At 45.9% G+C, this 14,872-nt stretch overlaps 1 protein-coding gene across 6 annotated transcripts in view; it reads left to right on the top strand.

Moving 5' to 3' along the window:
• The window catches only part of arap2 (ArfGAP with RhoGAP domain, ankyrin repeat and PH domain 2), a 116,627-nt gene that overhangs the window by 28,269 nt on the left and 73,486 nt on the right, over positions 1-14,872 (top strand). For all 6 annotated transcript variants that reach the window (XR_008835237.1, XR_008835235.1, XR_008835236.1 and 3 more), the window contains exons 9-10: positions 3,762-3,955; positions 12,064-12,170. Coding sequence is in view for 1 of the 6 variants with exons in the window: in XM_056443226.1 (XP_056299201.1) it covers positions 3,762-3,955; positions 12,064-12,170 (301 nt within the window). In the remaining 5 variants the exon portion in view is untranslated. The remainder of the gene's footprint in view (positions 1-3,761; positions 3,956-12,063; positions 12,171-14,872) is intronic.

The following is a 14,872-nucleotide window of genomic DNA, read 5'->3' as shown; positions in this document are numbered from 1 at the left end:
TAATGCCAGCTCTTTGTAAATTTATAAGAATATAGGGAGGGGGGGGCAGACCAGAGGTGAGTTCGGAACCAGACAGCAGATCCAGTATTTTGGAGCTCAGGTGTGTGTGTGTGTGTGTGTGTGTGTGTGTGTGTGATACTCACAGAGGAGAGATTCCTTCAGATGTGGGTGGATATGTTCCCATGCTCCAAGATGGGCACATGTGCACCAGGGCCGCTGAGGTCAGGAGGTCACTGAGTCGAGAAAGTTAATTACGGTCAAATTAGGGCACCGTGAGGTTGACAGTGGCCACGGAGTGACTGACAAGTCCCTGAGAAGACCCCCCCCCCCCCTCTGTCACTCAGCAGGAGGAGAGAGATTCAAGGACACACCAGCAGGTCGCTCTGAGGGGCAACTCAAGCTCACAGTTGGCTCTGGATAACCAGAGAGGAAGGGAGGAGAAAAAAAAGAGCGCTTCTCTTAAAATAATACGTGATGCACACAAGTCGTTAGAATATGTGCGATATTGTAATATGAACTGATATTTGTGAATGAATGCGTGGAGAGTTTTTTTCTTTTTCAGACTGTTCACACAAAGTGAATCTTCAAAAATAGAGACCAGGACTCGCCGGATCCGAGATAGACTTGAGGAGGATCTGAAATACGCTCGACCCAAAAGGAGAGAAAACAGCGGCATGATGAGCCGCGCAGTCGCGAAGGCAAAGATCAAGAGAAACACACATATTTGTGCTTAAATGTAGGAAAACACTTGAGTCCTGCAGCATTGAATATGATTTGCTAAACTCTAGATCTTGGTTGCCTCGCTGTGATCAAGTGTCAAGCAAATTCACAGTTTCTCACTTTGGCACAAGTGTGTTATAAATAATAATAATAATGCATTTTATTTGTAACTCACTTTTCATTTCAAAGCATCTCCGAGGGCCTCACCTCTGGCTCTAAATACTGTGGGTCAGTCATTTCTTCATTGAAGTTTAGCATCGCATCTGCCACGGATATTTTAACACTCAATAAACTCATAAACTGGGAAAATAAGTTTCTAAAACGGTTATATTTACCCCCTTTTGTCCTTCTTTTTGAGGCCGCCGCTGTGTTTCCGTCTTAATTGTGTCGCTGCGCCGCTCACGGGTTGTTGTTTTTTTCCTCCAGGATGTGAAGCGGACTTCTAACTTCGGTGCACACACGCTGCGGTGGCAGCTGTGATTGATGCCGACTGAGAAACGATACACGGAGTAGAGCACGTGGGACGGAAACAATGCCTCGGGTAACTCGGGGCTACCTGGTTCCTGAAAGGAAGCTTCGTTTAATGCGATTCTAAAATATCACACGACGCTATGAACTAAAGGAAACGACAGAAAGTTTTGAATCGTTTCAAGCTGAAACTAAACCAAACCTCCGCACTGCGAGCACACGATGAAAAGGAACTGGCCTCGTGTTCGCTTCTCAGGAGAAAGCGTCCAGCGTCAAACGTAGTTGCGGTTATTGTGCGACTCCACGACGGACACAGGTGACCCATGTCCATGCATCTTCTTCTCAGTCTGCAGTCCAGTACATGTGTCACCGTCACAGGGTTCGTACGGTCATGGAAAACCTGGAAAAGTCATGGAATTTTAAAATGGTCATTTCCAGGCCTGGAGAAGTCATGGAAAAAAACTTAAATCATAAAAGTCATGGAAATGTGTTATAATCACATGTTCATTTACGCCGAGTCTGAAATAATTAATGTTTTTTAAAGAAAGACGCTCAAATTATAAGCCGGCGTACGCTCTCAATACGCAACATTTTCTACATTTTTCATGTTTATACCGAGATTTCAGTTTGGTCATGGAAATTTGGTTTAAAGTCCTGGAAATCCATCGGTCAAAATGTGTAAGAACCCTGCCGTTACCTCCGGGATGCTTTGCGCCAGACATTTGAGTCCGTCCCCGCTTCAGGCGTTTTTGGTTCAATAGAGGAGTTTTGGGAAGAAAGTGGCAGAAGAAAAAAAAGAGGATTTTGTAATTTTTTTTTCTTCAATTTGGCAATCTATAAAGGCAATAAAAACAATGATTCTCTCTATACTTGAATTGGCACGCTTCAACAGCATAATGTGTTAACTACCGACAAAACATTTCCACATGCTTCCTTAACCTACATAGCGAATGTATTTTGGGGACATGATGTGTGTGTGTAGCCTTTAAAAAAAAAAAATTTCCCCCCTCTTGGCGAAGAGCTGGCCCATAATAAGCACATTAATGGGTGATAAAATGAAGTGATTACACCAACTAAGGGCTTCTCCTCTGTGCCCTGAACAGTTTGATAAAATACAAGGGGACCGCTGGGAAATTAAGTCCTGTGTTTGGGGAACATTGATGACATCCTCCATCCTGTTGTTTGCTCAAATTCATGGGAATCCAAAAATAAATTTTCTGAAACCGGGGGTCGTGACGCCTCCGGGTGACCAAACAAGTGCTCGCTGTTGTTCTGAGAGCATCGCTTTGCCACTTTTTTTTTTTCAGAAAAGCGTCTGTCATTCTATCTTCGGAGTTGTTGTTTATTTTGGATGATGAGTTCTAAGGAAAGTGTCTTGTTGCCTTTTCTCAAACTGGCTGGTCTGCCCCAATTGTTTAGTTTTAACACTTCACAGATTTATTTGTTCTCCTTTTTTTCGGTCTTGTATTGAACAGTTACCACAGTGGGCGCTGCTGCGTTGGACCTGTGATGTCTGTGTGTGTGTGTGTGTTTACAATCCTCTGGTATCTCTCGTCTTTCCACTTTGATAGCGCGATGTCTTGATGGGCTTTGCGGCGGCTTCCCGTCGTCTTTTATGTCCATTTTGAAAGGTTGCAGGGGAAGATATGCGAGATGCCTTTTGAGGGCACGTCGTTGGAACGTAAACCCCGGATGACACTCGACGCATCGCCTTATACATGAGCCCTGCCACTACCGTGAGGTAATCCGGTGTAATTCACAATAAATCAGGGATTCGGTGTCGCGTTCAAGGACAAATGGCTTTTGACTGTGTGTGTGTGTGTGTTATACACATGGGCCTATAGAAGGAATCCTAAACTGGTTGGATGGTAGTGTCCCTTTTTTCCCCGCCATCAAGCGCATATTCAGGATTCCTGAATAAAAAGTTTGCCTGTAAGTCAACTGGAACAGGAAACCACCGCGTGCGTCCGACATGCCTTTCTGTGACTTTGCTCCGTCGTGTTCCAGGTTGAGCGAGAGAACGAGTGGATTTGCAGAAGTGTGGCGGCATCTCATTAGAGGCAATATTTTTTTTTTTTGTAATGAGGTGTGGTGTGTTTGACTCTCATTACCCCGGCCACATCTTGCTGGAGGCGTGCAAATCTCCGAGTCACCACTATCCATATCTCCAGTGCCAGACTTTTCAGCACTTTTCAGCTTGTGCAGGATATTCATATATTTTTTTTTCCCGGGGCTAACTGCATTTACACCAATCGCAGCTCATCCCGTGTTTAAATTCCTTCTCTCTCAGACTGGATTTTTTGTTATATCAGCAGCCTATGCAACCGGGGGTTTAGTAGCCAACACGCCCGGCCTAGCTCACAGAAGGGATGTAAAAGTGATGAATTAACACGACGAGCCAAAGACTTTAAGATGCCCTGATCTCTCGTTGCCTTCTTCTCTTCTCTCTTGTTTTCTTCCTCTCGCGCTTTTCTCTCTCTCCGTCGCACGCTCGCACCTCTCCCTCTTCTTCTTCTGCTCCTTTCTTTTTCTTCCCCGTGTCTGTCTCTCACTCATGCTCATCATGTCCCCAGGGGAGCGCCAGGAGTGGATGGAAACTCTTCAGACGGCCACGCGCCCCCCCGCCCGCGGCTCCCAGGAGCGCGCCGACAGCCTCTCCCGCCCCTCCTCCACAAACAAGCGGGGCTTGCTGGAGCTCCGCGGCTACAAAGGCAGAGTGCTGGTGTCCCTGGCGGGGAGTAAAGTCAGGCTCTGCAAAACAGAACAGGTACTCCCAACGCCGCCGGGACCTCCTCTCCGCAGGATGACAGCTTTCTGTTTTGAAAACGGGGGGGGAGGGAGGGGAGATAATAATCACGGGCCCCATTTGAAGCCCACTGGGGGGGGGGGGGGGGGTGAAGGATATGGAGATCTTTTGTGAATGTGTGATGCGAAGAGTAACTCGATATGTGCGAAAATGAGGAGTTGGCTATGTGGGAAAAAAACGTTAAAAATGCAGATATTGAGCGATTAGTTGCAGCGCCCCATCATGTTTAAATATTAAAAAAATAGTGTCTGAGCCTCCTGGTCCTCGCTCTGCAGTCTCCTCCTTACCGGTTAAGACTGGAGCAGCACAAGGCCGCTGGGTCTATCTCTGTCTGGCGTTGTTGATCTTTGTCTGAGGGAGAGAGCTGTGTGTGTGTGTGTGTGTGTGCCCTCTCAATCATCTTTGTAGATGTAATTTAAGCCTAATATAACACAATGGAAAAGTTTAATACACCCTATGTATATATGTTGTGGAAGCACACAATTTGAAACATTTTAACCACCACAGTACATTTGGGGATGCTATGTGGACATAGGCTAGCAATTTGGTGAGGATAGGCCAAGTGATTTGGGAGTTATGAGTATTTACAGATTAGGCCACACCCCTTAGAAGTTCATTGGGCCATATCCTCTAAACCCAATGAGATATCAACAAGCTTTTCACAATTTATGATGACATTGAACCAATAAAGAACCACAGAAAGTTTTTTAAGAGCCTGACCCAGCGTGATAGGGGTGAACATGAGGGTCCTGGGATGAACTGTGCTCCATTTTTGGCGGATAGACGCCCATTCGAACTTTGGACTTTAGAGAAAAGAGAAGAAATGTTCTGGTAGACAACTCAAACGCATGTACACTACCGTTCAAACGTTTGGGGTCACCCAGACAATTTCGTGTCTTCCATGAAAACTCACACTTTTATTTATCAAATGAATTGAACATTTCATAGAACATATAGTCAAGACATTGACAAGGTTAGAAATAATGATTAATATTTGAAGTATTAATTTTGTTCTTCAAACTTCAAGCTCAAAGGAAGGCCAGTTGTATAGCTTATATCACCAGCATAACTGTTTTCAGCTGTGCTAACATAATTGCAGAAGGGTTTTCTAATCAGATATTAGTCTTCTAAGGCGATTATCAAACACAATGTACCATTAGAACACTGGAGTGATAGTTGATGGAAATGGGCCTCTATACACCTCTGGAGATATTTCATTAGAAACCAGACGTTTCCACCTAGAATAGTCATTTACCACATTAACAATGTAGAGTGTATTTTTGATGAATGTTATCTTTATTGAAAAAACAGTGCTTTTCTTTGAAAAATAAAGACATTTCTAAGTGACCCCAAACTTTTGAACGGTAGTGTAAGTATGTAGAGTGTGAATTTTAGCTGAGGCTTCTCTCCAAGACGAGTAATAATATCATTTTTCGTTTCTTTTCTTCCGGGTTGATACTATTGCCGATGAATCCCAATCAGATCCTCCAGTGCAGTCGGTGCTCGTCGGACCGCCGCGGCCCTCTCTGCTTCCCGGGCCAAGTCGCCCTTTGTGCTTGTGCTCATCAGATCTCTCCCGCTCTGGCGTGACCTGAAGAGGAAACATGAACCCCAACAATATCGTGTACATCGGAGTCCAATTAAGCCCCGATAGTCCCCGCTCATGTTCTCTGTTCTCTGCCTCCTCCTGCCCCGGCGGCAAGATGCCCTCTCTGAGATCGTGTTTTTTTTGTTGTTGTTGTTTTTTCTTCTTCAAGCGCAGCGAGACTATTTCTTAAAGTGCCCCGACACATATTTGATAATGCCGCACACGCTCGGCTACTCTCCGTTCCTCCTCGGCTCTCATTTCATTTCGCTCTATCTTTTTTTTAGTTTTGTTGTTTGCCTTTCATTATTTTCCTCATTAGCGTGAACAAACATCGTTGTAAGACTTCTCTTCTGGGTATCACTCCGTGTCAGCACATTCTGAGCTTGAGAGCTTGAGACGGCGGAGAGAGAGAGAGAGAGAGAGAGAGATTATGAGAGGGAGAGGAGGGAGAGAGGAGACGAGAGAAGATAGGGACGGAAACGAAGAGATAGGTGTAGAACGATGAAGTGTAAAGGGTGGAGGTGCAGAGGTCACGCGAGTGAGAAATGAGCATCGGTGGTTCTGAAAGAGAAAGGAGCGAGAGTGATGGAGAGCGCCGAGGAGGGAGCAGACCGCTGCCCCGTTCAAGTTCAGTGGAGTGGAGTATTTAATCTAACGTGATGAACGAGCTATTGGAAACATCATCCTCCCGGCTCTTCCTCTTCCTCCTCTACCACCACCACCCCATTTCTCACGGGCCGTAAGCCTTGTGATGAAGCTGTGTTTAAGGTCATTTTAGCACCAAGGTAAAGAAAGTCAGACACACACACACGGTATAATCTCACATGGGCCTGCATATGGAGATTGGTACAACCAGAGCAACTTGTTTCATGTCTTATCGCGTCGTGCATCACAAGGGGTTTTCAGATGAGGGATCGATCGGTCGTTGGACGATCACATTTCGTCCTTTCTGCGTCCCCCCGGCGAGGTTGAAGCCACTTCACAAAACGTGCACATGCAGCGGAGCCTTCTCTGCTGGGAAAGGTATTCAGAGTGTACAGAAACAGAGGGACTGAGGATTTAATTAATCTCCACGTTAATCAAATCTCCCGCTCTCTCATTTGTTCTTCTAAAGATCTTCAATTAACATCGTCCCCAGACTGCAAGGCCGTTTTGTAGAGTTTGCGACACAAGAGTGATTCTCATTTCACCGAGGCCTTCCTCTTGTAATGAGCTCCGTTTCGCAAAGATAATAACGTTCTTTGAAACACGGGGTTGTTTTACCGCTCAGTCTTGAACAAGTCGTATTACAGTCCGATATTGGAATGCGATCGGCTGAACCGTCACTCGCTGAATCCGATCGCCCTGGTGCTACTTCCCATTCGTAGCCACCGCTTATGCTTGGACCAAAAATGTGCTTTGTGTGCATAAACAATCATTTCCTTATCTGTTTTTTGATTTTTTCGAGGAACGGAACCTCCTGGAACTCTTTAGAAAAAGTGACGGACTTTGTCTGTTTGAGACGAAGAGTCGGCCCTTCGAGCTAAATGCTACAGTTAGCATGCTAACATGGCAATGTTGACGTGCTGAGGTTGAGCAGGTGTAATGTTCACCATCTTGGTTTGGCGCGTTAGCGCGCTGACATAAACCGATAGAGGGCCGAGCGGAACCTCATTAGTTCTTCGAGTGTTTGGACATAAACACGCCGGTGCAGCTCAGCGGGGACCGTACGACATTTCAACAGCAAGCTAACGTCTGTAAAGTTAGCCGTACGATGCTAGCACGGCTGAAACTAATGAGTGCATATTTCCACATCAAATCAGATTTGCAAAGTTTGAATCAAGCGAAGACCCAGTCAGGTCGGTGCTGAATTGACTCATTTGGGATTCAATGTTGAATCGCTCCAACTCAGCTAAACTCTCATTGAAGCCGCAGCCAAACTCATAAAGTCTTGAAAGCCGTGTTATGCACAGTAAAACTTATTGAAATGGCTTCAACACATTTTTTTTCTTCTTTCACCTGAAATATTGAACTCTGAAACATAAAGTTAACTCTCAGTGCATTCATCACTAGCTTGCTTCTGTTTCTAACTTTTTCCCCCCCTACATTCCACCTTATTATTCGTCTTCTTACATTTAGCTTTGTTGTCCTTTTATTCTCCTCCAGAGCTCTTCGCTTTCCTTGACCTCTGTCCTTTGATGTTTCAAAAATAATCACACGTCTGTCATCTCCATTGAGTATGTGCTCCTTTTTTTAAATGCACCCACCCCTTCGGATGATGATGTTGACCCCCATGCTTTTGGAGCATCCTAAGCAGAGTGGACTTGTAATTGGAGATAGAAATCGAGGTCGCCTTCACGTGTCTGGCTTCCTCGAGAGCAGCACGGCACTGTGGAGGGGCTGAGTCGCACAATGAGACGTTGCAACACTTAGAAAGACATAACAATGTGATGCATGACTGGAGTCTTCAGAGTAGGCCTTTGCTCAGCACCTACCAGGTTAAGGCTATTGATTTTAGGGAGCTGGTGTAATCCTGCCCCCCCCCCCCACATACACACCTAGTTTTATTTATTTTTATTTTTAATTTATATTTTATGAGTGTTCAGAATCTCACATACACATATTTCAATTTGTTTGATTCTATGTAAAAAAAATAATTAAAAAAAATACACATATACAAATAAAGAAACAAAAACAATACCATAGTAACACAAATATAAATAAAGTAGGAAGAAATCATTTTCCATAGAGTAAAGAAATAAAGTCAGGCCATTTATCTGTACACCTAGTTTTCTTGAGTTAAGGTGATTTCTTTCTTTCTTTCAGTTGATGGATTCTTCCTTGTTTAGAAATGTTTAGTATATTATGATATGTGCGTAAAACCAAGCATACGGACATTACCCCTCGGGCCCCCTCCCCCTCTTTCTCCATAAGCGCCGTTTTTGTCACCTACCTCTTGGCTGTTGTAATTGGGTGAGTTATTTTTACCTCTAATGCCTGCCCTCCATCCCTCCTTCCCTCCATCCCTGGTGAATTAATTGGAGAGGGCAGGAGGCCACGGCACATATTGGGTAGGTAACGAGTGGCGAGGGCTGGACGGCCGATAACACCCAGCGCTCTAATTGGCTGCCTGAGAGGGATGAGGGTCATTAGGCACAGGTGACTGCTTTGACCTCTCGACACGGCGCTCGGTACGTACGGCGCGGAATGCGTTTCTCCTCTTCCGGACGTGAAACGGAGCATCTATTACGGTAACACACGGAAACCATTTTCATTCTCTCCGCGTTTCAAATTACAGCCGCGCGTCGCGTTGAGTCACTCGGCCCGAACCGAGCGGGGAAGCGATGATGCGCCTTTCGAATCGAGCCTTGAAGCGCGCTCATTATCGCATCACGCTGCGTCTTCAAACCCCAGGAACATCTGGAATTCAAAAAGAGCAACGACCGCACGTGGTTATAATTGAGAGGAGCCTTCGCATCAAAAATGTTTAGCCCAATTAGGACCTGGCCGTAAAGTCAAATCCCTCGTCTCGCTCACTGTCGCGACGGGATTAGGGTGGACCCAAATGCACGACTCAGGAGACAGATAATGCTGATGAAGATCCTTCACTGAAAGTATTGTCAGGAACGGAACAGACCGAATAAACAAACACACAGCGGAACGCTCGAGGGCTTGGTCTGAGAAACACAACACAATCTGGCAGAGGACAAGTGGAAGTGAGGGAGCTAAATAGTGAAGGACTAATGAGGGGATGGGCTGCAGGTGAGAAGGGCGTGAGGACCAGGTGAAGGGAATGAGGGACTAACGAGGTGATCAGAGGCAGGTGAGGGGAGTTGGACTGACGAGATGGGAAGCAGGATCTGGAATGACGTGATAGTTAGTGAGACAGGATGAAAACAACTAATACAAAAAGGAAGGCGTGGAGCTAAACTGTTACACTCGCGCTCTCTCGCTCCTTTTCTCTCTGATGTGACCGTCGTCTGAGCTCACATGGCCTTAATTACTCACGGCGCTACATGGGATGTCCACGCCCGCCTGTCGCTGGGTTTCCATCCCACCCGCTCCGTTTTAAGAGCGTTGCACGAAAAGTGTTCGGAGGGGAGAACGATTGCTTCCACCGCAGTCCTCTAAATTTGATTGAAGGAGCTGTAATTGGGGCTAATGATGGACAAATGATGGATTCGACAACATTAGCCCCAATTGAACCGACGCGCACACACACACACACACACACAACACCGGAAGATCGGGTTGGCAATCCTACACCCGCGAATGTTTCAGCAACTTCCTCCCGCGTTGCAATCTGCAAAAATTGGCGCCGATGAGAGGTTTGCCGTCAATTAGTCGAAGAATCCTGCAAGAGACACGGCGGCATTCTCTCAAACACACACACACACACACACACACATGCATACATACGCATATGTCTTTCCTCTGCGAGGCCACGCAATTCCAAAGAGTCAACAAAGATGGTGTCATTAATTTTCTTCTCTTTGTTTGCTGTAATTAGTGTAAATTGTTTTGTTGGTGAAGAACAGTTAGCGCAGACGGCACACAGGCGTTCGTAGCTGGCACAGCATGGCAGCATTTAGCGCTCCCCGCGACGGCAGTACTTTTTAATTCGCTGTTGCGGAGCACTGGCGCGGCTCCTGTTTGTCTCCGGCTCTTCCCACACACACACACACGCGCCCAATTACACACACACTTTGCACACACACACACACATGTATCCTCACATTCCCTGTCAACCTCTCAGCTCACCCCTCTGCTCTCTGTGAGGATCACCGAGACCCTCTCTCACTTCGTACGTTCTCCGCCTTCCTCTCCCTCGTCTGTTGGACCCTGTTGTGTTTCTGTTGTATTGTAATCGTTTTTTGGGGTTGTTTTTTCGTGTGCTCTTTTTCTGCGTTGTGCCTATATGTGCGTGGGCGTAGGTGCACGTCTTCTGTCTGTGTTGCTGCCTCAGCTCGGAGCTCTAGGCTATGGAAAATGGTCATAACCGCTGAGTGCCGAGGGTGAAGTGGAGAAGGGAGGGGGGGAGGGGGGGGTGATGCAGAGTTACATTGCAGCTGATAAAAACTGTGCCTCTGCATCTAACCCCTATTTCTGAAATGGGCCTCGGAAAACATTGAGACTGAAAGCTTGGGTTGCTTTGGATTCCCCAGACGCACCTGGTCCATTTTGCAGAGCATTGCTGTTTCTCACACACACACACACACACTTTCTCTGTCACACACACGCGCAGACGTCACGCACGAACTGGGCTCGTGCGTCATTGGTGAGGAGGAAAAGCTGACGACGGTTTGGTGCGTTAACATGTGACTCTCTGACCGTCCAGTGAGATTTCCTCCAAGAAAAGCGCACTAAAGGAGGAAAGCGGGCAGCACAACAGACTGAGGAGGTCACGACAGTGACGGTCGGTCTTCTGTTTTTTTGTTCGCTCGTTTTAATTTGACCAAATAACATTCAAGCCCCATGGACGTTGAGACTCTGATGAGGTGAACTGTTATCCCAACTTGTTCAGAGGGGTCTATCATTTCCTAAAAAGAGCACCCTAACGTGTTCACGGCCATTTTTAGGAATACATTTGCTCATTTGGGTGCTTTGAACATTCCGATATTTTGTATTTCATTATTTGTCTTTTCGTGTTTTATTACTGGAGCAAGTATGACAGAGACCCGGCTCCATCGTGGCGTCCCTGCAGGACTCCAACGAGACTTGAGGAAACGGACTCTGTTCCCAACAAACAGTCAAAGTTGACGGACAACGTTTCCCCGATCGTTTGCTCCAGCGAATTGTTTTGTTTCCCCCGGACGCCAATTTTTTAAACAGTGCACGATCGCATTGCACTACCGTTTTTTGTTTTGTCATGTTTTTGTCTCATGTAGAAAATAGACTACAACTGCACTTTTAAATCGTCCTTTAACCCTCCTGTTACCTTAACATTTACTAACATATTTTACCCTCGGGGTCAATTTGACCCCAGCAATTAAAACCTCCAGAAAATTATTAGAATTAATATTGTTTCCCAAGTTTAAGTGTGAGGTACTTTATGTTTGTTTGTTGACTACCTAAATAGCCCTTTAAATATATAAAAAAGTTGATATTTCTTATATGTTTGACAATGAAAAACAGCCTGGGGTCAAATTGACCCCAAAGAAGACCGACATTAAACATTGAATGGGGTCAAATTGACCCTAAAGGTAACATGAGGGTTAATCCTTGAATCAAAGACGAAGAAAACCGCTCCGTCGGGAAACTAGAAAAAAATAGACTCCTAAATACGCTTATTGGCTTTCATGCAGAGATTGCGATGAAGAGCACGGGTCATCTGAAACCCGGCAAATAAGTGTATATTTCAAGATGCTATTTCTTTAAGTTCTTCTGTGACTCATGAGGAATATCCCAGAGGTTGATTATTTGAAGTGACTGTACTGTAACCTCCCAGTTGATGAATATGAATTCTATAGATCTCCATCTCTCTTTCGTTTGTGTCTTCCAGGACTATAATGCGGGCCTGGCGATTGTCGAAGTAGAACTGACGGCCGCCAACATTAGAGACGGGGACCGCCGGGGCTTTGAAATCAACACGCCCTTCAAGAACTTCTGGTACGTCTGGGTCCGCCCCCTCCTTTCACAACGAAGAGCTGTCGATGCTAAAATGTCTGATATATGATGGCGTCTTTAATTGTGTGTGTGTGTGTGAGAGAGAGAAAAAACTGCACTCGTTCTGTTTGATCTTACGCGAACACGTCGCGGTTTTCCTCATCTAAAAGATGAATGGTAAGAGAAGGAATCTCTTTGAATGCACACCCCTCAGACTGATGTATTCCACAGGCGGACGTCGCCCACCTCCACATTTGTCAGTAGGGAGCAGCGGGATGATTTCATATTCCTTCCTTAAATACATATCCCCGCATCGTCATCTCATTTGAGATGCAGTTACGGGAATGCCCTTCACATAGACCAAGTTTCACGTCTTTTAATCTCAATAATCGTATCTCATAAAGCTTCCTTATTCACGACTAATCTTCTCTTATGCATGTTCGGTATTAAGAGTCTCACAATGCGATAAGAGTTTGGGCTGCTGAAGAATATTCACGTCTTCCTATCAGTTTGGGCTTTAAAAAAAAGAAAATAACCGGGGCTTTGTCTTCCTACCTGGACAGTTGGGGGATTAATTCAAACCGGTTTGTTTTCAAGGCTTTAAAACGTATCTGCTGTCTTTTCTTCCTGCTTTTCGGTGAAATGTGCAAATAGGAAAACAATACATATATTAAGTATATCAAAAGTTTAAAAAAATAAAGAAAAAAAGGCGAAATTCTCAATAATTATTATCATTATGATTCATTTGAATGGAATTCATGAAATTTTGAGGTCAAAGAGTCCTGCTTCTGTGTTTATGAACCAAGAGCCGGATGATGTCACACAGACGGATGGAGGTCGTCGCTGTCGTCCTGCGTCATCAGATCTTCGGGGACCTGCGTGGGGGGGGGGGGGGGGAATGAGATTCATACCCGACATTACGATGACAGCCGTTACCGGGTGGGCGTGACATTTCATTGACCTTTCAGATAGAAACCGCCACAGAGAATCGCGCTCCTTAACTCCTTTTCAATGTTCCGAATGATCAGGCAAACGTTGGTCATTGATTCATGACCAACAGATGACCGATCGACTTCATTGTCGTATTATACATAGATGGATCGGTAGATACTTTATTCATCCCCAGGGGGGGAATTTGTTATAACTGCATAGCTCTCTTTCTGTAGTCATAAATTCTGTGGTCGATTCATTATGTTTTTACAACTCGGCTGGCTTCCTGCGGGTTGGATCGTACCTAACCCGCTTGTTTCCGTTTGAGTCGGTGAGAAAGCGGCCCAAACATCTGGGTCAAGTGGGTGTGTCACTATCTGTGGCCTATCGGGTCTGAAGCAGGATGACCAAGAGCCTTATTAAACATGCAGTTTGTCTAAATATCTATAGGAAAGGAAACGCAGGCACCCCATGTGACCTCATGTGACCTCATGTGACCTCATGTGACCTCATGTGACCCCATGTGACTCCATGTGACCTCATGTGACCTCATGTGACCGCATGTCACCTCATGTGACCCCATGTGACCTCATGTCACCTCATGTGACCCCATGTCACCTCATGTGATCTCATGTGACCTCATGTGAACCAATGTCACCTCATGTGATCGCATGTGACCCCATGTGACCCCATGTCACCTCATGTGATCTCATGTGACCTCATGTGATCTCATGTGACCCCATGTCACCTCATGTGACCGCATGTGACCTCATGTCACCCCATGTGATCTCATGTGACCTCATGTGACCCCATGTCACCCCATGTTATCTCATGTCACCTCATGTGATCTCATGTGACCTCATGTGACCCCATGTCACCTCATGTGACCGCATGTGACCCCATGTGACCCCATGTCACCTCATGTGATCTTGTGACCTCATGTGACCCCATGTCACCTCATGTGATCTCATGTGACCTCATGTGACCCCATGTCACCTCATGTGATCTTGTGACCTCATGTGACCCCTTGTCACCTCATGTGATCTCATGTGACCTCATGTGACCCCATGTCACCTCATGTGACCCCATGTCACCTCATGTGATCTTGTGACCTCATGTGACCCCTTGTCACCTCATGTGATCTCATGTGACCTCATGTGACCTCATGTGACCCCATGTCACCTCATGTGATCTTGTGACCTCATGTGACCCCTTGTCACCTCATGTGATCTCATGTGACCTCATGTGACCCCATGTCACCTCATGTGACCCCATGTCACCTCATGTGATCTTGTGACCTCATGTGACCCCTTGTCACCTCATGTGATCTTGTGACCCCTTGTCACCTCATGTGACTCCATGTGACCTCATGTCACCTCATGTGACTCCATGTGACCTCATGTCACCTTATGTGACCTCATGTGACCCCATGTGACCTCATGCGACCTCATGTTCACGGCGCGTGGCGTGCTGTGTGCACTGAAAGGCGACTCTGTGGCCACGTGTGTGAAGGTGAACACCAACACCAGTTATACAGCGAGTTCTTTGAAATTGTTTCGGTGAGATTCACCTTCGCCCAAAAGCAATTCCTAAATCGTGGACGTAAGGAGGGGGCGTGTCCCAAAGTTAGGACTCTGCTCTAATGAGACAAAGAGAATCTCCTCGTAAGCTTCGTATTCACTGCGTTTTAGTAGCGCTCTTGTGTCCTCTCCCCTCAAATCTCTTTTGAAAACAGGGTCCAGGAGAAGGAAAAAAATCACTAATGATGAGTATCT

This window comes from Pseudoliparis swirei, chromosome 21, assembly GCF_029220125.1.
Source record: "Pseudoliparis swirei isolate HS2019 ecotype Mariana Trench chromosome 21, NWPU_hadal_v1, whole genome shotgun sequence".
Lineage (NCBI taxonomy): Eukaryota > Metazoa > Chordata > Actinopteri > Perciformes > Liparidae > Pseudoliparis > Pseudoliparis swirei.
Note: the sequence above shows the minus strand (reverse complement) of the source record. Positions and strands in the feature narration are given on the sequence as shown.